This window comes from Dermacentor andersoni, chromosome 1 (assembly GCF_023375885.2).
Source record: "Dermacentor andersoni chromosome 1, qqDerAnde1_hic_scaffold, whole genome shotgun sequence".
NCBI classification, from domain to species: Eukaryota; Metazoa; Arthropoda; class Arachnida; order Ixodida; family Ixodidae; genus Dermacentor; species Dermacentor andersoni.
In genome coordinates this window covers 265,279,661-265,306,324 of record NC_092814.1, presented here as the reverse complement: position 1 = coordinate 265,306,324, position 26,664 = coordinate 265,279,661, and the positions used below count along the sequence as shown (strand labels likewise).

The following is a 26,664-nucleotide window of genomic DNA, read 5'->3' as shown; positions in this document are numbered from 1 at the left end:
TGGAGCATGAGCAGACGATAGTGTCTTCTGATAGTATGCAATTCTTATCGAAATTCAAAACGCAGATTTTTGCTTACTTGAGTTTGTTTAGTAAGCCGCATTAACCCTTTGAGGGTCGAATTATTTTGAAAAAAACTTTTCCAGGTGGTCAAATTACTTTATTGCGGATCTTGAATGTACAAAATGTATAAAGTCGGGAATAAATAGTAAAAAATAATTAGGAACAGTATTTTGGTGTCGGCATCACTTAGAACTGCAAAATGTTCAATAGTATTTCCGAGCGTGGTACTCCTTGAAACACGGGTCTACGCACAGTGCCTTATCACAGTCTGCAGACCTAAAATTGGGTGTCTGTTCTCTCGGAGCGAGGAGTTGTGTTGGCGCACACATGACATCTCTGCGTGCGGCTGCCTTGGGCAGAGGTCAGAGGCACCCTCTCGCGTAAGCGCGTTGCCGCAGAGAGCGAGAATGAGCGGCGGTGATAAACAAGCTAAGAGCAGTGCCAATCAAGATAGAAATCAACTTCCGCCGCCCCTGCGAGAGCGTGCCGACAAAGAGAAAAACCACGTTTCGCGCGCCTCCGTTGCGATCACGCGGCGGAACCGAAACCGCGAAAGCATGTTGCCACTGAGAGCGAGAATACCTCGCGAGCGGCGCTGATAAACAAGCTAAGAGCAGCGCCAATCAAGATAGAAATCAACTTCCACCGCCCTGCAAGAGAGTGCCGACAAAGAAAAAAATGACGTTTCGTGCGCCTCCGTTGCGATCATGCGGCGAAACCGAAACCGCCAAAGGTCGTTGCCGCAGTCTGAGCGACGCGCTGAAGCTAGCAATCAGTTCTGTTTATCTCCCCAAGAAGGTAGCACCAATTTCAAATGCATCTTGTAAGTGCTAAGAGGTGGCAGCACCTCACGGTGAGCACGCATCGTCATTATGGTGCGAAATTTCAAACGGAGGGTTGGAACCGTACCCATACGGCAAAGACCTTGCGGGACAGAAAACCGCCGCCGTACATGTACGGCAAAAACCTTCAAAGGGTTAATAAACATACACAGTAACAGCAGGAAGAAGCACACTGATCTAAATACCTTTCTTGATTGATGTCAGCTATCGGCCGATAGCAGGAGTCTATGGAAATATTGCATGTGATGACACATGCAAGGCACCGGCAGCTTTAAAATGGGTCAGGAGAAGGCCTCTACTTGAAAAGGGAGTGTTTGAGAAAAATGTGACTTCGCACTCCACTTGTGAGCGCCACACGACTGCAAAATTTGGTTGATATGTTCACAGCTGCATATGATATCCACAGAATGTGTTTGTTCAACAAGCCTGAGGGTGGTTCAGGGCCCCTTTAAAACAAAATTCTGGCACAACTTGAAACAGGTAATTGTGCATCTGCATGATTCATTTTTACCGTCTTTTTCCCCACATCCATGTGGAAGCTTTCAGTGAAAAATTGGCCCAATGTGCATCATGCTAACTGTTTGTTGAGTGAAATCCTGGGAGAAATGAGAAGAAAATGGGGCATACAAAGGAAATTGTCATTTAGCTGGACAAGCGAGGAAGATGGTGACTTCGTTTTAAAGGGGCCTTGAAACACTTCTTGAACATAGTAAGAAAAACATTGCCAATCAGTAGAAGAGGCTCTTGTGAACTTTGTGAGCCAAATATTATTGCACTGCATGTTGCAGCAAATTTACAATCTCGTGTCAAAGACAGTGCACTTGCTCTCGCTTTCACAATGTCATCATCACAAGCAGTGAAGTCCACCATCAGCTATTGACTGTATCCGTGATCACGAGACATTCTCAGTAGTACTATTTTTTCTGGTTTTGAGATGAATAAAGGAAAAATATATGTCTGCGACAGAAAAGGCAATTCATTTTTGTACTGCTGGTCTGCACACAACAGTTGCATGTTGCTGCATGGCTTCCGAGATAGCAGCGGCATGCTGCGTGAACTAGATGCTGCAGCTGCCATGGGGTGCCTCGATGAGAGACTCAACTTTTGGGCGGAGCCTTGCCCCCTTGCCCCGTCCCCTGTATAGCTTCCAGTGGAGACAGAAGGAGAGAGAAAGACACTCATCAGTGCAATAACTACATCTAACTCCACTTATATGTACTTGAAGGATTTGAAACATTTATGCATCAGGAGATTCTTGAGGCGATGTCCTTTAATAGTCAGGTGTGTTTATGAATACTTTCATAAAAGTGTTTCAGGGCCCTTTTAACCAAATGTTTAGTTCATACATGTTCATTCTGTCCAAGATGCGGGACTATCACTGGCATACAACTTTTTTTGGTCGCGCTTCCTTCATTCAGTCTTATAAGTGGGCCTATTACTTTAAGTATGCTTCTTCATAATTCTTGCACTTTCAACTGTTATGCAGTGTGCACGGTGGTGAAGCATACATAATTCAGGCAATGGTAAAAACTTGCAAGTGCCACACATACACTCATACCTTTTTATCTGCTCTAAACATTTGTAAAAAGTTGTATGTACTATTGCAATGCGTCATTTGTGCCAAAATGCATCAGCTAAAAATATTGCATGTCATTCTTCCACATCTGTATTTGTCAGAAATCAGAGACATGCCTCACTGCATGTGACTGTAGCTTAGTTATGTCCTCCCCATTAAACTCTGCAAAGTAATGAGGACGCTTCTTCTCCCCTTTCAATGCTTTGGAGTGCCAAAGAGCCACACCTTGTAGCCCTGCAAAAGCACTACATCCCTACGGCTCTATGTAAGATTTTACTGTTCGTGCCCAGGACTTCATTCTCAACCAGGACTGGAATGATCCAAAGAGTAAGCTGCAACAGTGCTGTCTCACACTGCGATCTATGGATGGTGGAGAGCCAGACATACCCATGTACAAGTGAGTGGGCTTATAATGATACCAACACATTTGTTGTGATCTGGACATGTTTGACTGGGTGCTTCTCTGGCCAACACCTCATTTGAGCGTGTAGAGCCATGGTGAACGAGGTGGACATGTATTGTTACCAAATTGTAAAGTAGGACACATATTTAAGACCCCAGAGAAAAGTACTGATAAGCTCCTACTTTCCCTAATTAATACAATCGCATTTCTGCAAACCAGCTTTAGTTTTGTTTCCAAAAAGGTGTATGTGTAGTGATGTCATGACACAGGAGGTGATCAGGACATCACATTTTACCACTTGCTCCAGCTTTCTCGGTGGTGTGTTATGTTAGTACATCGGGCCGCAAAATAAGTAGCAGCATAGAGGACGACTGAGCGAGCTGAAGTGAGTGCCAAAACCTCCTGAGAAATAAAAATGAAACTGGTTTGCAGAAAAGCTATCCTAGTAAATTATCTAGGGTGCCCTGATGTTTGCCAGTATTCTTTTCTAGTGTTTCAAGGTCCAGGGCCTTCATTTAATGCAACAAATAAAAAGTTTTCGTTTGCATTTATCGTATCTCAAAGATTACAAACATTAAATTAGCAAATATAACTTGAAAATGTCTAATGGTGTCCAATATATTCACTTTCTCCAAAGACCTTTTGTTGCTTTCTTCATTGGGGTACCACATTTAGTTAGTCAAGAGTAGTTTTGCAGCCTACTGAAGTTTTGTCCATAATTTCACTGAGAGTCCAGGCCATATGCTCTTAAAGGGGTTTTGAACCACCCCTCAGGCTTTGGGAAAGAACATAGGCCGCAGATGTCCGCATAGTCTGCTGTGAACATCTCAGCCAAGTTTTGCAGCCGTGCGCAGCGCGTGGAGCTCACAAGTGGAGCGCAAAGTCACCTTTCTCTCAAACGCTCTCTTTTCAACAGAGTCTGCTCCTCACTTTTTTCTAGACACTTTATTTTGTAATACATATAGTGGATTCCCATACATGGCTGCTATTGGCCAATAGGTGACGTCAATCAAAAAGTGTGTTTGGACCAGTGCACTTCTTCGTACTGTTACTGTGTATATTTATTGACGAAGTTTATTAAACAGGCCAAAGTAGGCAAAAATCTGATTTCGAATTTTGATAATAATTACATGTTTGTGGAAGAAGCAAACTATTCTCTGCTCATGCTCGGCCATGGCTGCCCTCATAGGAAATAAACTCAGGCTACCCTGCTTATCAGTGTCATAGTCATCAGGTCTTGCTAATTTCTACTTGTTTTGTACACTCAACTAGCCTCGAACCACGTGAAAGTTAAGATCAAACCACACGCACACTTGCCAATGCATGCTGACTCCTGGCCGCTCCTGGCTAGAACTTTGGCAGATTTATTGATAGTGCTTCAAAATGCACAAATTGGATATGGCTACTATCTGTTGGTCAAGCTGGTGAAGGATATAGCTAGTCTGCACCACGTAGCACGGCCAGATGAACATATGAGCACGAGCAAGCACTCAAGCCCGGTCATGAACAAAGCAAATGCTGTGCACTACAGTTGCATATAGCTGTGGTCTGCTACGTAGTGCAGATACCACAGCCACCGCGGAGTGCCGCGACAAGTCCACTGGCTAAGCACACTGCAGCTCGCTGCGGACAATCACGTTTGGCTTATGTTTGGCACGTTGTAGGCACCAAAATCAGAAGTAGTGATGTCTACATTAACATCCAAAATCAAATTTGAACTGTGTTCCACGGTGACGTTCAGTAGGCGGAGCATTGTGGGCACGCCTCGCTCCACCGTAGCCTTTGCAGTGCAAGGCATTGAGGAAGGAGCGGAAGCACCGTGAAGAGCATGTTTGATTGCCAATACCTCTGCTTCAGCTGAACACATTGAAGTTCACACGTTGAAGTAGTCTTTGCGGCAAAGTATTTCTGAAACTGCCTATTTTAACTTCAAATGCATTTCTCCATTTTGACAAAAAGTGGTTCAGGGCCCCTTTAATGCAACCATTGTCTTGTGGGTTGGATGGATACAGATATTTGTCTGTATTGTTAACCTAAATATTTGCTGGCATATTATGTGTGGACTAAGTTTAACAGGTCAGAGAAGGGTTGAGAAGAACACATTGCTGTAATGTCCGGTGGCCTGGGACCTTGGTGACATTGCAACAACAGGTTCCAGTGAGCCAAAGACAACAAGCAATTCTAACTACATTTGATCCGTTGACTTTTGTGGCCAATTAATGCAGTGTATTACTAAACAAGACGTGGGTATTATTAGTGATTAGACTTGGGTATTGTGACCATCTTGTCACTGTCCAGTAGGATGTGCCCTTGATGGCTTGCAGAATTAGCTGGCTTTCAAGCTGCACACTTAGGGCTCTAAAGCTATCTAAAGCTATATATAGTCCAAGTCCACAACACTCAGTGGAGAATCCGCCTTTTTCACGGCATGGCGGCGCATGCGCCCTGCCCTAGCGGATTAGTCGCAAAATATTTTGGAAGGGACGCGCGCGTGACCGCACAGCCAGATATCAGGGAAGAGTACTCCGAAGAAAAAAAAGCGCATGGACACTCATTGCAGCGAACACTCGTGCCGTGTACTGTGTTGGTACTCCACTGGTCTATAGCTCTACGTCGGTGCAGTTCCGAAAATGTGCGTAGCGTAAGACTGCAACTCCACTTTAAAATGGAAAGGGGCCAGGGCTTCGTCCGGACTGCAGCGTGAACCACATAGTAGCCGCCTTGCATTGACAGCTATCAAATTTATCGATAAACCCCTGCTTAAGGTGCGGTAACACTGAGTTGATACAAGGCCAACAAGACGTTGACAGCAACGATTGGCCGCCTATTCTGCGCTGTATCGCTCAGACCATTTGATCATAATAGACCGACAATGACGTAACCGACGGGGGCGAGTTCTCATAGTGCGACGGGCTTTCTTGTCGATGGCACCGACAAAATCAGCATGCCGACCATGATCGCTCGACCGAACCCCACGCAATCGACTGTCGAACCAACATCGCAATAGCTTCAGCTAATTCACTTGTATATGTAATTTTTCGTGCTCAGAATGCGTCAACATGGCTTCAAAGTTGAAATGCAGAAGCTTCAGTCCTCTCAAGCCATGCACATGAAGTTTCAGCCAATGTTGATCCTGTTTAGCGAAGGTTGGGTTAGACCTGACCTCGTCGAGTTCGTGTATGCGCTACCGATGAACCTGAACTTAAAAAATAAGCAGTCAAAATGAAGGAAACCGCTCTTACAGTTCAGTTGGGGCCCTATAGTGATTTGATATCAACTACTCTTCCTTTCGCATGGCACGTACACAATAAGCGGCAAACGGCGACACAGCACTGTGCTAACATCTTGTACTTTTGTCACCATTCCCGAATGCATTCGCTACGTAGATGGTGGGTGTGTACGTTTTGTTATGCTGACACATTTCTTAATTCGAGAGAAGCACTGTTTACCTCTAAAAAAATATTTCTTCAAAAAGAATTGCGAATCGAGTTGGACGTTCTCAAATACGAATAAAAAAGGAGATGCATACAAAAGGAAATATTTTCGAATATGAGCTATTTCTATCAACTGATAGCAAGCTCAGTGGTATGAGGCCCGAACTTTGTCACAATTGAGATTCTCTCTCAACAGCACGTAAGTCAACCTCAACTATCCTGACATACTCTCAGGCCGTGCGCGATGCCTCAGTGTTGCGTTTCACTGCTTTAAAGAGTACAGCATGGATGACTCCAACTTGTGCTTAGTAGTACATAAACTGTAAATTGGTGATGTGTTCGTACAGCTCAAAAGAGTTGAACCATTTAATTACACCACCTATCAATACCCTCAAAAAGGGTTTACTTTCTATTTACTAAATGTGCAAAACATGTTGGAAAAAAGCATGCTCAACAAAATGAAAAAATATTTTGTGCAAACTTTTTCAGCAGTGGCAGGGGAAACCACAGGTAGAAAACTGGAAGCGGGCTTCACCCCAGGCTTTTTTGGGATTTGTACAGACAGCTTTCATTGTATGTGACCAATAGGTGTACATTTCATTTGCTTTGCATCACACGTGCTATACCATTGCAACCGGTTAGCTTGTGTCAGGATTTAGGCTCGTGAGCATTCAGTGGCCGCTCGTGACTTGACTTGCTGGAGCTCACTTAGGATGAACTCTTGGAGGGCTTCAGTGACCAGAATGTTATCAATGTCAAAAGAATTAAGATGAGGCGTGACAGCAAAGAAATGAAAACCAAGCACCTGATACTCACATTCGGCTCAAGTCTTCTGCCCGAGTCTGTAGAGGCCGGGTACATCAAGCTCCTTGTTAGGCCATATATGCCAAATCCCCTTAGATGTTTGAAATGCCAATGTTTCGGCCACAGTTCACAGAGCTGCCGTGGCCACCAAACTTGTGCGAAATGCAGTGCCCATGAACATACCTCTGAATCTTGCGAGAACACTCTCCACTGTGTAAACTGTGATGGGGAGCACGCCGCATACTCACGGTCGTGCCCATCTTGGAAAAAAGAAAAAGAAATTGTCACAATCAAAATCAAAGAAAATGTATCTTTCAAGGAGGCACATAGGCAGGTGTCATACCTGCCGAAGAGCAGCTTTGCTGATGTGGCGCGTCAGCGGGCAGCGCCACAACGGCCTCCGGCGGCTGTCCGGTCCACACACAGTGAGCCGGTGGTGACGCCATCCGGCACCCCGGCAGCTACAGCTTGTACTGTTCCGCCAGAAGAAGGGACCATCGACATCTGGGCAGGTGGTCTCAAAGGCCTCGTCCAACGTCCCGAGGCCTTCACGTCAAACACAGTGCTCGGAAGAGCGCGCGTCTAGCTCCTCGCAAGAGGCGATGGACACAACAACCAGCCAGACGGTACCACCAGCGCCTAAGGAGCGGCGAGCCTCACTCGACCGCCCCAAAAAAGACAAAACTCGCGTCACGGCGCCGCCAAAGGGCCTGTGAGCTAATCCTCGTCTCTTAAGCACACAGCACACATTTTCTATAATGGAGACACAAATATACTGCAATGAAATGTTAGAGGACTCATTCACAACCTAGACGATATTACAGAACTTCTACACAAGCATCATCCAAAGTTGCTGTGTGTTCAAGAGACACATCTGAAACCCACACACACAAACTTTCTTCTTCAATACACAATCTATTGTAAAGACTGCAACGAGGCTAATGCCTCCGGTGGTGTTGCAATAGTTGCGGATAAGTCTGTAGCTTGTCAACAGATCGCCCTTCATACGCCCCTTGAGGCAATGTCAGTTCGGGCAATCCTTTTTAACAAACTGATGACTGTCTGCTCTATATGCATACCTCCTAACCATCATCTGAGAAAAACCGATTTTTGTAACCTAATTAATCAGCTTCTTGACCCGTACATACTTGTAGGTGATTTTAATGCCCACAACACGATGTGGGGAGATTCGCGATGCGACGCGAGAGGACGATTGATTGAAAATTTTCTTGTGACCTCTAGTGCCTGCCTTTTCAATAAGAAGGAGCCGACCTATTATAGCACACAACACAATTCATATTCATAGATAGATCTAGCAGTACGCTCTGCTTCTCTTCTGCCTCATCTGGAATGGAATGTGATCAATAATCCTTTTGGAAGTGTCCACTTCCCTATAACTTTAAACTTAATAACGCAGCATGACAACCGTCCCCGTGTTCCCATTTGGAAATTAGCATCAGCTGACTGGGAGCATTTTAAAGAATCAACTCATTTAACAACCGATTTTATAAGCAATTTTAGTATAGATGATGCTGTCGCATATTTTACGGCTTTTATTTGTGATGCTGCTGAAAAGTTTATCCCACAAACCAATGGTGGTTCACGTAATAGATGTGTTCCCTGGTGGAATGAAGACTGTAGAGATGCGCAAAAGAGGCAGAATAAGGCATGAGGCATATTGCGCAGATCACCGAATACAGAAAATCTAATTGAATTGAAACACATAAAATCGCAGGGAAGGCGGATACGACATCAAGCAAAGAGAGAAAGCTGGGAAAAGTTCCTCTCAGGTATAAGCTCATACACACAGGAGGCAAAAGTTTGGAATGGTGTAAGGAGGCTAAAAGGGCAGCAAATAAATCTGTTGCCTCTGGTGAACGATTAAGGGAATACCTTAGAAGAGCAGGCAGACTTTCTTGCGGAGCACTTTGAGCGTGTGTCGAGCTCAATCCACTATTCTCAATCCTTTCTTAAACACAAAGAAATAGAAGAACGTAGGCCATTCATATGTAAATGCAGACAGAATGAACCGTATAACAGGCCTTTCAGTATTGCCGAGTTGAGAGCTGCCTTGAACACATGCAAGAGCTCTGCACCGGGACCTGACAGTCATGTATGACATGATCAGAAACTTACATACTGACACACAGGGTGCATTATGTACTTGCAATTTTCAACACTATTTCGGCTGCGGGATACCTTCCATCCACATGAAAAGAAGCGATTGTGGTCCCTGTTCTGAAGCAGGGTAAAGACCCTTCCTTGGCGGCAAGTTATCATCCGATAGCACTTACAAATTGTCTGTGTAAGTTTTTGAAAAAAATGATTAATCGCAGACTCATACATTTCCTTGAATTCAACAATATACTTGATCCTTATCAGTGTGGCTTCAGAGAAGGGCGGTCAACAACAGACCATCTTGTGCGCATTCAAGAATATATCCGCGATGCATTTGTACATAAACAGTTTTTCTTATCAATATTCCTCGATATGGAGAAGGCGTATGACACAACATGGCATTACGGGATCTTGCGAGACTTGTTGGGAATGGGCATCTGCGGAAATATGCTGAAAATAATTGAAAGCTATTGGTCGAATCGTATCTTCCGCATGAAAATCGGCAACATATTATCGCGACCTTTTATACAAAAAACTGGTGTACCCCAGGGAGGCGTACTCAGTTGCACACTCTTTATCGTTAAGATGAACACACTTCGTACTTCTACCACTGGCCATTTTTTATTCCGTCTACGTAGACAATATACAAATAGGTTTCAAATCCTGCAACCTTAAAGTGTGTGAGAGACAGGTACAGCAGGGCTTAAACAAGGTGTCCAAGTGGGCTGACCAAAATGGATTTAAAATCAACTCCCAAAAAAGTTCTTGTGTTCTCTTTACAAGAAAGAGAGGCCTGGTTCCAGATCCTTGTGTAGAACTGGGCGGACAACAAATTCCTGTCAACAAAGAGCACAAATTTCTAGGTGTCATACTTGACTCCAGGCTTACTTTCATTTCACACATAAAATGTCCTAAAGCAAAATGTCTAAAAACAATGAATTAACTTAAAATCCTATCCCACATAACATGGGGTAGCGACAGGAAGTGTTTACTGAATCTTTACAGGAGCCTAGTTCGATCACAATTAGACTATGGTGCCGTAGTATCACTCTGCTGTCCCGAGCGCACTAAAGATGTTAGACCCCGTTCACCATCTGGGTATCCGCCTGGCCACTGGCGCATTTAGAACAAGCCCTGTCGAAAGTCTATACGTCGAGTCAGATGCATGGTCACTCCGTTTTCAGAGAACATACATCAGCTTCACTTATTTTCTCAAAGTTCACTCTAATAAGGAACATCCGCGTTTCATAACCGTTAACAACTTGACGTGTGGAACACTTTTTCGTAATAGACCCTCTATGAGACTTCCTTTGTCACTGCATGCAAGAGAACTTAGCGCGGAAATGGATGTCGCAGTTCTCAAACATCGCCTAATGCCTCCAGTTAAGCTATTACCGCCCTGGGAGAGGCAGGTGATAGACTGTGATGTATCCTTTGTAGAGGTCACAAAGCACCCACCTGACCTTGAAATCGCAATGCATTTCTGTGAACTTCAATCAAAGTACTCCTGCTCCAAGTTCTACACAGACGCGTGAAAATCACATGCTGGTGTATCTTATGCTGCTGTTGGTCCCTCTTTTTTCTAAATCTGACGTATTGAACCCGCAAACAAGTATCTTCACTGCAGAAACCTATGCAGTACTGTCTGCAGTAAAACATAAATAAATTAAAACTCTACAGAGCAATAGTATTCACAGACTCGTTAAGTCTTGTAAAAGCGTTAATTTCTTTATAAAAATCATACAAATCCTGTTTCCATTGAACTTTACTCACTCTTATGCAATACTTATCTATCACATAGACATTTAGAGAAAAGACGGGGAATGCGGGAAATGGAAATTCAAGACGATGAGCAAAACGTGAACAAGGTGAATGCAGGAGCCAACGTTTCGACAAGTGGACTTGTCTTCTTCAAGGCGACATATGCTTTCCTCGCCACAGTATATATAGGTGGGGCCCCTCCAAAGGGGAGAGGGCATGAGGCGGGAGGACGCGGAAGCGAGGGAAAATGTGTTAGCGTGTCGAATTGAAAGTAAAGAAACACTGTGTACAAGGTCAAAGCCAGGCCCCCCCTCCCCCCCCCCCCCCCCCCCCGCCCCCCAGCCCGGTCTGTCTGACACGACGGCTGACAAAAAAACAAAAAAAAAAGGGAAAGGAAAGGGGAGAAAAAAAAAGGGGGTGATACGCCAAGAAATCGAACTAAGAGTTGTTGCCTATAGATTGAAGTTTAGCATAGCGAATAGATTCTAAAGCTCCCTTTGAAACGTTTATGCCTATTGGTTGCAATGTCTTGAACTTATGGATAAGGTATGATTCTCTGTATTTTCTTTCTCGTTCAGAACGGAAATTTGACTGTAAGATGTAGAGTTTAAGCTCATCAAAGTTATGACCTGGTTGGTTGAAATGCTCGGCGACGGCTTTGGGAAGCTTTTTAGCTGTGTCCGCGCGATGTCCGTTTAATCTGACGTTCATTGATTGTCCTGTTTCACCGATATATGGTTTCTTACAGAAGGAACATTCAAGCATATAAATCACATCCGAACTTGTGCAAGTGAAGCTAGATTTGACTTCATGTGTATAACTATTTGCGGTGCTTTTAATTTTAATGTCACTTTGAAGGTGCCTGCAGGTTTTGCACCTTGGGCGACAACATGCTTTTATTACGGGGGAATGCGGCTGGCTGACTTTTGCATGCACTAGCATGTCTTTAAAGTTCTTGTTTTGGCGATAGGTAACCCTGGGTACATCCGGGAACGCTTTTCGTAGACGCTCGTTACTTGAATGAGCGTCTGCGAAAAGTAGTAACGAGCATCTGCGAAAAGCGTTCCCGGATGTACCCAGGGTTACCTATCACCGAAACAAGAACTTTAAAGACATGTTAGTGCATGCAAAAGTCAGCCAGCCGCATTCCCCCGTAATAAAAGCATGTTGTCGCCCAAGGTGCAAAACCTGCAGGCACCTTCAAAGTGACATTAAAATTAAAAGCACCGCAAATAGTTATACACATGAAGTCAAATCTAGCTTCACTTGCACAAGTTCAGATGTGATTTATATGCTTGAATGTTCCTTCTGTAAGAAACCATATATCGGTGAAACAGGACAATCAATGAACGCCAGATTAAACGGACATCGCGCAGACACAGCTAAAAAGCTTCCCAAAGCCGTCGCCGAGCATTTCAACCAACCAGGTCATAACTTTGATGAACTTAACCTCTACATCTTACAGTCAAATTTCCGTTCTGAACGAGAAAGAAAATACAGAGAATCATACCTTATCCATAAGCTCAAGACATTGCAACCAATAGGCATAAACGTTTCAAAGGGAGCTTTAGAATCTATTCGCTATGCTAAACTTCAATCTATAGGCAACAACTCTTAGTTCGATTTCTTGGCGTATCCCCCCCCTTTTTTTTTTCTCCCCTTTCCTTTCCCTTTTTTTTTTCTTTTCTTTCTTTTTTTTTCTTTTTGTCAGCCGTCGTGTCAGACGCCCTTGACACGCCGGCTAACGCGCGTGTGTTGAGAGACCGGGTTGGGGGGTGGGGGGGGCTGGCTTTGACCTTGTACACAGTGTTTCTTTACTCTCAATTCGACACGCTAACACATTTTCCCTCGCTTCCGCGTCCTCCCGCCTCACGCCCTCTCCCCTTTGGAGGGGCCCCACCTATATATACTGTGGCGAGGAAAGCATATGTCGTCTGAAGAAGACAAGTGTACTTGTCGAAACGTTGGCTCCTGCATTCACCTTGTTCATGTTTTGCACATAGACATTTAGTAATATGCTGGGTACCTGGCCATAGAGGTATTGAGGGTAATGTACTAGCTGATAAAATGGCCACATCACTCACATCACTAGCTATTATTCCTACGGCTGCTGCAGTCCCTGTCACAGATCTGAAGCCTTTCTTACGAAAGAAACTGTGAAAACACTGGCAACGCATGTGGAACGCAGAAATAAATAATAAACTGCATGTTATAAAGCCACAGTTAGGTTTTCTGGCCCTCCCCAGCAAAATCACGGTGAACAGATGTCCTATTCTGTTGTATCAGAATAGGGCACACATTTGGTACCCACAATTTTCTGCTTACTGGAAATGAACCTCCAACCTGTGGTCGATGTGGTAGAGACTGACGGGCCTCCACGTCCTCTTGGAGTGTTGGAAAGCCGAATCTGAGAGAAAGAAACATTTTCCTCTTGCATATAATTATTGCGTCCCTCTTTACCCGGCTATGTTTCTTGGTAAAGAACCATTTTTTAACACCAAAGCAGTCCTCAATTTCTGAAATGATGTTGTCCTACATATTATAAGCCCATTAAATTTGTATGGCATCCTCTTTCCAGAGGATGCCGCTGTGATAGTTGTTTTGCATAGCACATGCCTCCAGGCCCTTGTGTCTCAAGGGCTCTAACGAGGCAGTGGTGCTCTAGTCAATTTTAGCATCTTACATATTTTGTATATCGTATCATTATTTCGCAAAGCACCTTAATGCTCATGGTACACGTCATTTGTCATCACCATAATCTTATTACACATAGACTTTAGGCACTTTAGAGCAACCTTTTTTAAGGCCCCCTTACAGCCACATCACATCAATTTCACAGAAGTCATAACTCCACTGCAAACTCATCAACACTAGCTTGGCGCTCCTTGGCCATACCTGGCCCACACACGTTCATTCATTCATTCCCTGGCTGCTTTACTTCCAGAGTGATTGAGTGTAAGGGACCAACCAATACCAGGGTGTACACAGTGGCAGTGTACTTCAGGAGAAAAAGGCTTGCCACAGGATCTGGTCACAGGTGAGCTTTTGATTTTCTTGTCTGTGGCCTTCTTTAATTTCTGTGTACTTGTCTTTTTATTGCATCCAACACACCTAAGTTGTTTCCTTTATGTTTACACATTTCCCATTTTGAAATTATGAAGAGTATTGTTGCACTTGACGGTGGCATGCTTACCCCTGCTAGTGTTCTTTTGATAAGCAATAAAGTAATTTTTCTTTAAAACAGATGTGAAGGGCTCTTGAAAGTTTAGCTGAATGGGAATGTATTGAATGGGAATGTATTGAAAACCACCAACTGGCCCAGAAAACCACCCTACTCAATAATCTATAGTTATTCTAGCTATCATAATGATGAGAGAGGATGTGAACTTTTATTTCTTTCAGCATCCAACAAGCTGAGATGGCTGCTGCCTCAAAAGCTCTGGAAGCATCCAAAGGTATCTGTACCCGTGATGGTGTATTTCTACCCATCTTTTATAGTACATACTCCCTGCAAAGTCTGAGACTTCACAGTGCTATTTTATCATTTGTTTCATTGCAGTTATATTTACTGTTCTGACTTGAAGTGTCTTAAAGGACACTAAAGGCAAATGCTAAGGAGGGAAGAGGTGGTTAGAAACTTTTTTTTTATTTCTTTACTAAATTTAATAAAAATTGTCACCCAGACAGAGTTTTTCATGCTGATTTCAAAACTATAATTACCTTTTACGTTGACTGAGTGGTTCCAGATATAATTAAAATTAATCACCTGTATAAACTGTACTGTAGGCACTGGGCAGTGGGCATGGTGCTGGTGTGCTGGTGCAAGAGAAGACGACGAGAAGTGCTTGCTTCCCCGTTACGATATAGCGCCGACCTGTTTAAGCCTAGCGCTACAACCTATAACAAGTGACCCTTCTACTAGGCGAACACCCCCGTTGCATTGGGTGGAGCTGCTGGGTTTCTCTTCAACATCCTGGAACTCCGCAGCCGAACGCTACCACCAGCTGTTGCAATGGATGAACCGGGACCGTCCCAGGCTGCTGCTCCCGTGCCCCCCGCCATCGTCTGTTCTGGCGTCATCCGGCAGCGCGATCTGGCTATATTTAACGGCACAGACGACCACGACGTGGAAGACTGGCTCGCCGAATATGACCGTGTAAGCGCCTATAATAAGTGGGACGACCGCGCCAAGCTCACAAATGTCATCTTTTACTTGACTGACGTGGCAAACCTATGGTTCCGCAACATGAAGCCGATTTTACCACCTGGTCGGCTTTCACGGCAACTTTGGCAGAGGTCTTCGGCCGTCCCGCCGTTCGCCGGCTTCGCGCTGAGCAGCGCTTACGTGGTCGAGCTCAACGCCAGGAGGAGACCTTCACTAGTTATATTGAAGACGTGCTCTCGCTATGCAAGCGCGTCAACTCATCTATGGACGAAGCTGACAAGATCAAGCACGTCATGAAAGGCATCGATGACTAAGCCTTCCAGATGCTCGTCGCGAAGAGTCCGCGGACGATTGCCGAGGTCGTACAGCTCTGTCAGCAGTACGACGAGCTGCGCAAGCAGCGTGCATCAACTCGCGCTGCTCAGCAGGACACCACGGATCTGTCTCCGTTGGATTTCGGCCGCGACGCTGCTGACATCTCTGCTTTAATGCCGGAGATAAAGCAGTTCATCCGTCAGGAAGTGGCACGCCAACTCTCTCTGGCGAACAGCACACCCGAGCCGTCGACAACCTTGGCTCCCTCGCTTCGCCACGTCATTCAGACCCAAGTTGCCGTGGCGCTGCCATCTGCCCCTCCTCCGCAGCCTGCAGCTGGACCGCTAACTTACGCTGACGTTGTCGCCCGGCCTTGCGCTCCTCCGGCTCCTGATGCCTACCGGGCCACTGGCACCTTCCATGTGCCGCCGCCACCTTCACGCCCAATGGTCGTCCCTTACTCGGCCGCTGGAGCCCCTGTCGTCAACCCGTGGCGTACATCTGACAACCGGCCAATATGCTATTTCTGCCATTTTCCGGGCCACGTAGCACGATTCTGCCGCCGTCGCAGCCCCCGTTTACCTGACAGTGGGGGTGCCTCAAGCTACAGGCCTGCTCGACTTCCGCGTCAGGACCCATCTAGCCTTCCTCCGGACTCATCTTACAGTCGCCTCCCTTTCGATGCACGCCGGTCACCTTCCCCACGTCGCCGATCCATTTCCCCGATGGTTCGCCGACCCAGCCCAGCCCGAGAGGAAAACTAACAGTCGCAGTTCCAGAGGCAAAAACTGCGTTTACGTCGAACATTTCAAGGCCTCATTCTAACCCGGCGAACGAAATTGAACTGTCCGTAGACGGCGTCACCGTAAACGCACTTATCGACACCGGATCCGCCGTTTCTATTATTAGTGAGAAGCTTTGCCGCAATTTGAACAAAGTGACCATTCCCCTTACCTCTCTTTCTCTGCGTACGGCAACCTTGCATCGCATTCAGCCTTCAGCATCGTGCACAGCCCGGTTTTGTCATTCAAAGCGTTATGTATGTTATAGAATTTGTCGTCCTACCTCATTCCTCACACAACGTTATTATTGGATGGAATTTCCTATCTGTCAATCAAGCTCTTATCGACTGCGCTCGTGCCGAACTTACGTTATCAGTGCCGTGCTTCGACCCTGACGACCATTTTTCTCCTAATGTTGTTGCCGCCTCTGACATCGATATCGCACCTTTCTCCGCCGCTCTGGTTCCTGTGTCATGTAACTCTGCTGCGAACTCATCTGTTCTGTTTACACCGTCGGCCACTTGTGCGCGCCGCCGGAACTTTCTGCTTCCGTTTGCTGTCGTCAATTTTTGCGACGGTTCTGCTGCCCTTTACGTGTGCAATCCGTCCGCCTGCCCATCATCCCTACTCCGTGGCGAGTGCCTGAGTACCGCTGAAGCTTTCGATAGCGTTCTCCCGGCCACCATGTTTGGTGATACGGCATCACTTCCGATTTGTTCCGTCACTAATCACGCCACGACTGATGCCCCTGCAGACGTCTTCGCTCGTGCCGTCGACGCAGAACTCACACCTGCGCAGCAAACAGAAATCATCAAACTCCTCCAACGTTTTCGTTCCTCGTTTGACATTGACCAACCATCCTTGGGTCGAGCGTCCGCAGTCGTTCACCGTATCGACACCGGTCAACAAACACCATTGCGCCAACGTCCCTATCGTGTGTCGGCTGCTGAACGCCGTATCATCGACCAGCACGTTGACGACATGCTGGAGCGTGGCATCATCCAGCCCTCTAACAGTCCCTTGGCATCTCCGGTTGTCCTCGTTAAAAAAAAAAGATGGCTCCATTCGGTTCTGCGTAGACTATCGCCGTCTTAACCGAATAACGCGCAAAGATGTCTATCCTCTGCCGCGCATCGACGATGCCTTGGACTGTCTGCAGGGAGCAGAATTCTTTTCGTCGCTGGATTTGCGCTCCGGGTACTGGCAAGTGCCAATGGCAGAGGCCGATCGTCAAAAGACAGCCTTCGTAATGCCTGATAGGCTATATGAATTTACTGTCATGCCGTTCGGCCTCTGCAACGCGCCTGCCACTTTCGAGCGAATGATGGACAGCATTCTTCGAGGGCTGAAGTGGAAAATGTGCCTCTGTTATTTAGATGATATTGTGGTTTTTTTCCACCGACATTGCATCGCACCTCAACCGCCTCGAGCAAGTACTTGCGTGCCTCTCCACTGCAGGACTGCAACTAAATTTGAAGAAATGCCACTTCGGCGCTCGTACGCTTACTATTCTCGGCCATGTAGTTTCAAAAGACGGTATCCTTCCGGACCCCACAAAACTTAGCGCTGTATCCGAGTTCCCTAAACCAACCACCATGAAAGAGCTTCGCAGCTTCATCGGCCTGTGCTCATATTTCCGACGCTTTGTCTGCAACTTTGCCTCTGTCATTGCCCCCTTGACGCAGCTTCTCACCGGCAGTTCTGACCTATCAGCCTGGTCCTCTGCGTGCGACGACGCATTCCAAGAATTACGACGCGTTCTCACCTCGCCTCCAGTACTGCGACACTTCAATCCCTCTGCTCCAACTGAGATCCATACGGACGCTAGTGGTGTCGGGCTCGGCGCTGTTCTTGCACAACGCAAGGATGGCTTCGAAGAGTGCGTCGTCGCGTATGCCAGCTGCACCCTTACCAAAGCCGAGGCGAACTACTCGGTTACTGAGAAGGAATGTCTGGCCATCATTTGGGCTATCGGCAAATTTCGTCCTTATGTGTACGGGCGTCCATTTGACATCGTGACCGACCATCATGCCCTATGCTGGTTATCTTCACTAAAAGATCCAACTGGTCGGCTTGCCCGTTGGGCATTGCGCCTACAAGAGTACGACATCCGCGTTGTTTACCGCTCAGGCCGAAAGCATTCAGACGCAGACGCTCTATCCCGGTCACCCCTGCCCTATGGTCCTGTCCATTCGTCTATCTCTACCTGCGGTGCCTTCGCCCTCAACATTTCCGACGTGCCATCACAGCAGCGCAAAGACCCATGGATCTCTTCGCTTATTGACTTCCTGTCCAGCCAGTCGCCAGCACCGATCCCTCGGACGCTTCGTCGCCAAGCCACGCACTTCATTATTCGGAATAACCTGCTGTACCGCTGCAACTACAATTCCAGTGGCCGTAAGTGGTTGCTTGTTATACCCCGACACCTCCGCTCCGACATCTGCGCCACGTTCCACAACGACCCACAATGCGGCCACGCTGGTGTATTAAAGACATACTCTCGCCTCCAGCTTCGGTACTACTGGCGCGGTATGTACCGTTTCGTTCGCCAGTATGTTCGGTCATGCCACATATGCCAACAACGCAAGACGCCACCTCAACATGCCACCGGCCCCTTGCAACCTTTACCATGCCCCGCGCGCGCGTTCGACCGCTTCGGCATTGACCTATACGGTCCGCTTCCCAGCACTCCAAGCGGCAACCACTGGGTTATTGTTGCTATCGACCACCTCACGCAGTACGCTGAAACTTCAGCCCTAGCATCTGCCACAGCAAAAGACGTCGGCAGTTTTATCCTTCAAAACCTGATTTTACGCCATGGAGCACCTCGAGAATTACTGAGCGACCGCGGTCGCGTTTTTCTCTCAGACGTCATTGCAGCTTTGCTAAAGGAGTGTCGCATCATTCACCGCACTACCACAGCATATCATCCTCAAACTAATGGGATGACAGAACGTTTCAACTGCACCTATGGCCATGTATGCTTCATCTGACCACTCGAATTGGGATCGCATTCTACCTTTCGTCACCTACGCTTACAATACCGCCACGCAAAGCACCAATGGGTTCTCCCCTTTCTTTCTCCTTTACGGACACGAACCTTCATGCACTATGGACACGATTCTAACTTACCGGCCAGATGCTTCGGAGTGGATGACTGTTTCTAGAGCGGCTTCTTACGCCGAAGAATGTCGCCAGCTCGCTCGTTCGTTCACATCCCAGGACCAGTGGCGCCAAAAGCTTCGCCACGATTCATTTACTACGGCTACGTGCTTTGCGCCTGGCTCGCTGGTCTGGTTGTGGGTGCCCTCTACTCCTCCAGGCCTTTCCTCCAAGCTGCTCTCCAAGTACCACGGTCCTTATCGGGTACTGAAACAAACATCCGCGGTCAACTACCTCTTCGAACCACTCGAAACGCCTTCCGACCAGCGTCGTCGGGGCCAAGAAATTGTCCACGTCTCCCGGCTCAAGCAGTGCCATGACCCACCTGTGTTCTCCTGTCCTTAAGTCGCCAGGATGGCTACTCTTTTGGTGGGGAGTGATTGTACTGAAGGCACTGGGCAGTGGGCATGGTGCTGGTGTGCTGGTGCAAGAGAAGACGACAAGAAGTGCTTGCTTCCCCGTTACGATATAGCGCCGACCTGTTTAAGCCTAGCGCTACAACCTATAACTAGTGACCCTTCTGCTAGGCGAACACCCCCGTTGCAAAACAATGTAAGAAGAGTATCAGCCAGAATGTTTATAGCTGGATACTAGAAAGTGTAAACAACACAACTGCGACTACTTTTTTTATATTGCAGGTATTGCCAATTTTACAGCAATTTGAAGTTCAATCTCCAGACATGGCAATTACGTGGTCCAATTAGTAGCCAGATTTTAAAATTTACAAAAGCGAAATTAAAGAATCTGCTCCTAGCATTGGGTAGTACACACATGTAGCTACATGCCGCTGTTAAAATTATGATTCTATGTACCTTGAAGACCTAGATGGCGCTTCAGCAAGTTTAAAAAACACAAAAAATGAGATTCTGAGAAAACTTGAAAAAAACAAAATGAGCTTATTTTTATAACAGAACACTGCAATATATTTGAATATATACAAGTTCTATTGCATTAATAGCCTCCAGGAATGTAGTCTGTCTGGCTAGTGTCACTACGGTGGTGCCTTCTGAGCACCCACTGCAAGTTTTCAGCAGACACATGCTCAGCAGACGTAGCCAGCTTGTTTGCCTCGACAGCGATGTCGTAAACGCCATCTAGTAGTTCCGATTTTCAGTCAGTAGCAGGAGTTGACGCTAATGCTTGAAGTTTTCCTTGAGCTTCACTGTCACTACGCCGTAAAAATTCCAGCTGCAGAATAGTAGCGTCGTGCCGAAATGTCGATGAAACGCGGCTGTTGTCAGGAGCGCTTCGAGGGACTAGGCCTACACGACGTCGGGACCTCCGGCGTCGCTCGACTGCGGGAGCGGGCGGGCTAAATATAATCCGACGTAGCGTCAGCGCACGCACATGTTATGTCACGTTGGCGAGAACAACAACGTGCGAGAACAACAACGTCTATTAGCGACGAGAAATTGGAGTGGCGCCATCTCGCGAGTGACTTCACGGCCAGGAAGCTGCCCGCTTCGGCTCGCTCAGCTGCTGCGCGCGCTTGTTTCCTTCGTGTATGCTTGGGGTATGGGTGGCGTGAGCTATACTTATTGAAGGATATGTCAGCTTTTTTCTGCTGCAGTGCCTGAACCACAGTTTCTTCTTCAAAAGCGCTTGAGTTGAGAAAATTTGCGGCTTGGATATTGCAAGCTATGTTGTGTTCAAGGGGTCTACTGGTTTTGCAATGCATATATGTGCCGTCTCTGTCCATAAATTTTGTGTAAAAAGAATGTCTGCAAATTTAACATGCGAAATTGTGTATGATGCTTCGCCAAACACTTAACATTCCTTTAGTATTAGCTATGAGAGACGTTGCATTTTACATGGAAGAAAAATCTCAGTAATTGGTGGCAACATGTTATCCGTGTTAGAAAGACACTGCCCTTGTGAAGCTGTCATCATGATTCTTATTACTCTGATGAGTTGTTCTAGTCAAATGTGGCCAATTTATTAATGCGTAAAAGAAAGAGTTAGGCACGCATGTCATATGAAAATGTTTGCTGTTACTTTCACCTGCTCTCTGAAACACGCCTCCATAAAACGAATTGCTCATGGTTACTAATATGACGGCACATCATGTAGAGTGTTTACATAGTTAATTTACAAATGCCATAGTAGCAATCGCCTGAAAGAAAAGTTTTGCGGTTAAGATCGAGACCCAACCAATTGCAAGCGAGAAAATATTTCATGGTGGCCCTCCATAGCTTTTATCGACTATATGGCACACTCCTCACCCAATGGTAGCAACTGATTGTCGTTATGATGAGGCACGCATTCTCCGCGAAACCCATGAGTTCATTACAACTTCGAATTGAAACCATGAAGCAGTTTTTTACAGCATCAATTACAATGCCTAAAGTATACTCGAGGTACAACAGTGCAGCTTAGGCTGCCTAGAAAAGGAAAATTCAAACACCTTCTGCCTCACCATGTCTCGATCCAGCATTGTTTAATTATACAAACGGAGAACTATCGGCTTCGTCGGTACATAAAAGAGTACCTCACAAACCTTCATAAGAAAGACACCGCAAGCCTTACATATTTCACTTGATTTTTGACCCTGCACCGGGGAATTATATCTTCAATATGTCCCATACTACTTATGATCTGGCTGCAGCCATACAGTCCAAAACGCATATTTCACTAAAAAATTTGGGCTGAGCAGCCTGTGTCAATTCGCCAAACAGATTCGTCATGTATATTCCTCAAGCAACAAGCACCAGTAAATTGCTCAAGTGAGTTGAACGTGTAGCACGGAAAAGGGAATATATATTGGTACATTCCTTTTCGTATTCTGCAAACAGCTGCAAGCCTTAGTTAGATTTAATTCAAATTACCACCACTTAAAATAAACACGTGAAAAGCCGCCTAATTTTGAGAAGCAAAAGCAAGTGGTGCTGGTAGAATCTAAACTGCAGTATTATTTAAGTCCTTGTGTTAATGCCGAGCCTTTCTGTGAAGAAATGCAAAAATTCGATATTATACCATGGAATACTCGTCGGGAGCAAACCTGTTTTAGCTGATTAAAATCAAGGTAACTGTTTGTTGTAAAAGTCATATATAGCCAGCATTTGTGACATACCTGTTGCACCACGGCAGGTATGGCATCATAGCTGGATTCTTATATGCTATGTTTTTGCGGTTGTCGATCCGCGCATGAAAAACCGGCAGTGGGCTGGTCTGCGCTGCTTCGGCTGGCATTGTAGCGTTACCTTTTATAACTGTATTCTCGTCTAAGAAATAAACTCTTTGAATAAATTTTTGCGAAATTTGCGCGACCGAACGACTGCAGGGGCCGTCACGTGCCATGGAAAAAACACCTTTTTACGGAAAATTTGGCTCATATGTAGCCCACACTGGTGCCAAAAATTTAATTACGGCTAAAATATTGATTTAGAATGTGCAAAATTTGGCAAAGTGGTAGAATAATAGTTCGAAATTCCAAAAATACTGTTTTCAAGATATTGATTTTTTCACATTTTTTTGGTCTCCAAAACCCATGTCCCCCCTTAAGTCTAGCTAAAGTGATAGATTAGTGCTCAAGAATCTCTAAGGCGTCAATATTATTGCGAATGGAGCCTTAATAATTGAGAAATTGAGGTAAATGCAGGACATGGTATAGAGACTCCCCCGGGACATTCAAGTACTTGCCCGATCGTGAAAGCACTCCTCAGCTAAATTCTATCACTAGTACTCAATCATTTGTTGCAAAAAACATCCTTGTATTGTGTTATAAGACGAAATGAAATGCTACTTGTCCAGTTCTATTTCATTATTTAGAAAAAAGGACTCATTGAAATTACCCTTGACAACAATGCGGACGGTCGAACGGTTTAATTTTCGCTCGACTCCACGCCGCCCACGCTTTCGTGCTTCACTAGTTTCGTTATCCGGTACTGCTGCACGGGGTTTGCTGGCTCGTGAAACTCGCACAAACTGCAAGTAGCAGAAAATTCAACTTCCATGTGATGTCACGGGATGCCCGAACGGTCTACATCACTTTACCAAAAAGCAGCTGCAGCGGTGAATCCACCGCTCTGTCTTGGCTCGGTACCACCATCTATCGGGCGCCATTTTACTCAACGACGGGAACAAAATGTGGTGATGTATGCAACGTCGCCACTCCCTCGGTTGGGTGGCGTTAGATTTGAATTTCACCCACCGTGGTTGCTTAGTGGCTATGGTGTTAGGCTGCTGAGCACAAGGTCGCGGGATTGAATCCCGGCCACGGCGGCCGCATTTCGATGGGGGCGAAATGCGAAAACACCCATGTACTTAGATTTAGGTGCTCATTAAAGAACCCCAGGTGGTTGAAATTTCTGGAGTCCTCCACTACGGCGTGCCTCGTAATCAGAAAGTTGTTTTGGCACGTAAAACCCCGTAATTAAATTTTTCATTTTAGATTTGAATTTCGAAAAAGACATTAGGACTCTTCAAATGCAATTTTCTCGTAAACTAAGTCTTTTCGTGGCACAAAACAAGCGTTGTGAGGCTTCTGGAATGGTATTTAAGCAGTCCACACCGACTTAGTATTTGCTTTTAGTATCCCTTTAACCCTTTAAAGGTTTCTCTCTCTCTCCCTTTTTTTTCCTTCTTTCCCCCCAAATGCAACCCCCCAGGGCAGTTTTTTATTTATTTCAGATTTAAAATATTCAGAGTGACGTATGTCTAAAAAAAAAATCGCCGAAATTTTCCCGAGTGACCATAAAGCAGCAAAAAAAATATTTTCCGTTGGTAAACATGCATTGTTTATTTATCAGTACAGATGGGCTTGCATAAAAACTTACAATATGAATAAAAAAGTAGATATATTCCAATTTGGCTTTTCGGCAGTAGTCCCCATCATAGGAATCGCTGCTCGACTCACTTGCGGAAGTGCAACTGGCGTGAACGTCCATAGCCTAATTGAACCATATACAGTATGTGAATGCACACAAGAAAACTGTGTGATCGTGTGCCCATCAGAAAAAAATAGAGGAGTCAGAAACTTGCAGTAATCCTTCGTCCCATCGCCAACGAGGGGCAATCAGTTTTCACGAGTTTCAATAAACTAAATGCAGGCCTGGCAGCATCATTCGTATACAGTGGCAACGTTTGTATATACCAGCACTCTCCTGTGAACAGATGTAGTCGCAGCCCTTTGAGCAATAAATGAGCGAGCATGCAGCAGTGACCCTTTCAGAGATTTTCATTTATTTTTATGCCCCTTTGAGAGATTAGAAACCAGCTAGACATCAGTATTTGTGAGCACGACAAACGAAAACAACCCCGAAGTGAATCCAAAACTAACTGCCTTGCGCCCGTGCACACATGAGAACCACGAGCAGTTGCCTACACGCCGGCGTGAACAAGCCGTAGAATGAAAACCTGCAGGCTATGGAGCAAAAAAAATTTTTTTAATTCTGGTATCCACACTGGGTGGCAGCACTTGCTGGGCAAGAGAGTTGAAAATTTGGTGCATTTCTCGAACATACAGGTGGCATCATAAATATGCGGCATTGACCATTTGGGAATTGTTCATGGCACTGTATATTTACATCCTTGACCCTCAAAAGGTTAACATCTATTCATACTAAACTCTTTCATTACTAGGACCAGAGAAATTGATCAATATGATCAACAGCTTTTGAGAGATTGTTAAACATAGCTGTTCGAATTCTTCCATGGACAACGCCATGCACAGTATGAAATGATAACTGCACTTTAACTATTGATCAGGTTTTACAATTTCTGACACATAGGGGACTCTGGAAAAATAATACTTCGACAGATGGTACCATTGAAGCTAACCTCAAGTGCTCCTAGCACTTCCCTAGTCAAAGAGAGAGAGAGAGAATAAACATTTATTTGGCAAAACAAGTAGGAAATTTTCCTCGATGAGTGGGGTCCTCAGTCCAGGGCTCCATTGCCATGTGCGACTTCGCGAGCCCGCTGGATCAGCCGTTGCTGTTCCTGCCGGATTTTGCTGAGCAGCGCAGACTCCCAAGAGGAAAGGGTAGGGTTGGGTATAGGAGGAACACCCGAAGGGTTAGGGCATTCCCATGTGGAGTGGTACACCGTGGGTTTGGCCCCACAGTAGGGACAATAGGAAGGGTATAGGGTGGGATGAAAGATATGTAACCTGTGGAGACAAGAAAAGGAATTGGCCTGCAGTTGCCACAAGACAGCAGCATCTGTCTTATTAAGCGAAGGATGAGGAGGGGTATAGTTATGGCGGCTTTGTCGGTAGCACTAGAGCGTCTCGGTGTAGTGTAGCAGTTCTGGCGGTGCGTCATCTGGGTTGGACAGCTCTTCCGATGGCGCTCGGTCAGTCAGATATCAGGCTACCGCATTAACGCGTTCATTACCATGGAGAGAGGCATGTCCAGAAGTCCAGACGATACGCACCCTGCGTAACACGGGAGGGGGGATAGAGGAGAGAATTCGATTTGTGTGTGCAGTCACAAGACCTTGCACGAAGGCCCAGCAGGCAGCCTGTGAGTTCGTCACTATGTTGATGGGGGTGTCATGTGCGGGAAGGGTCGAGGCATGGACAATGGCCAGGGCAATAGCTCCTTCCTCTGCTGAGCAGTTGTACGTTGCGAGGACTGTGACACACACCCTAAGCACGTCTGTGTACCTGTTACAGCTAAACACATGGCCCGCCTCCCTGGGTAGCGAGCCGCGTCAGTGTACGAAACCGGTGTCATTGTGGTGCCATCTCCAAAAATGCGTGCCAGAGCCTGAGTTCAGGCGCGTCTACGGCTGGCATGTCGCTCGGGATGCATCTTACGGGGAATCGGAGCTACTTGCATGCTAGCACATAGAGCAGGAGCGAGGCGATATTGTGGGACATGTGTGGGTGTCTGAGGAAGAGGGTAGCCAAGGCAAGAGAGTATAGCGCGGCCCTGATGGCTGCGTATGAGATGTTGGAGCTGATCGTTGCGATGAGCCTCGACAAGTCGCCCTCGGTGTTGAGGATACCAAGCTGAAGAAGCCGTTGTGTGAAAGCATGTGGAGCCAGCCCAACAGCCACTTTCACAATGCAAGATTTGCACTTGATCTACTCTACAATTTTAATGACAGCAGCAGTGAAGACACAGAAGCAGCTATCTGGTTGTCTAATTTTCTGATCTGATTTCTATGCTGTTTTAACGATGGCTCAAACCTTGGTGCTCAGGAGTACGTGTTCTTTTGATGATCATGTTACACTAATATCAAGTGCAACTTCATTTTTTCCCACTGTGGGTTGCTTTTATTCATCAGAGCTTCTA

At 46.0% G+C, this 26,664-nt stretch overlaps 1 protein-coding gene and 1 long non-coding RNA gene across 7 annotated transcripts in view; one reads left to right on the top strand and one right to left on the bottom strand.

Annotated features, from left to right (window-relative positions):
- LOC129380894 (uncharacterized) overlaps nt 1–22,238 on the bottom strand; it is a 100,428-nt gene extending 78,190 nt beyond the window's left edge. For 2 of the 3 annotated variants that reach the window (XR_008609093.2, XR_011890305.1), the window contains exons 1-5: nt 19,749–22,238; nt 19,394–19,630; nt 13,325–13,406; nt 7,464–10,074; nt 7,133–7,380 (exon numbers count right to left, since the gene is read on the bottom strand). This is a non-coding gene — a long non-coding RNA (uncharacterized lncRNA). The remainder of the gene's footprint in view (nt 1–7,132; nt 7,381–7,463; nt 10,075–13,324; nt 13,407–19,393; nt 19,631–19,748) is intronic. The other variant, XR_011890306.1, reaches the window with a different exon arrangement.
- Nucleotides 1–26,664, top strand: part of drosha (ribonuclease 3 drosha) — a 268,462-nt gene that overhangs the window by 214,756 nt on the left and 27,042 nt on the right. For all 4 annotated transcript variants that reach the window (XM_050196330.3, XM_055063089.2, XM_055063088.2 and 1 more), the window contains 3 exons: nt 2,770–2,876; nt 13,944–14,036; nt 14,402–14,454. In XM_050196330.3, coding sequence (XP_050052287.1) covers nt 2,770–2,876; nt 13,944–14,036; nt 14,402–14,454 — 253 coding nt within the window. The remainder of the gene's footprint in view (nt 1–2,769; nt 2,877–13,943; nt 14,037–14,401; nt 14,455–26,664) is intronic.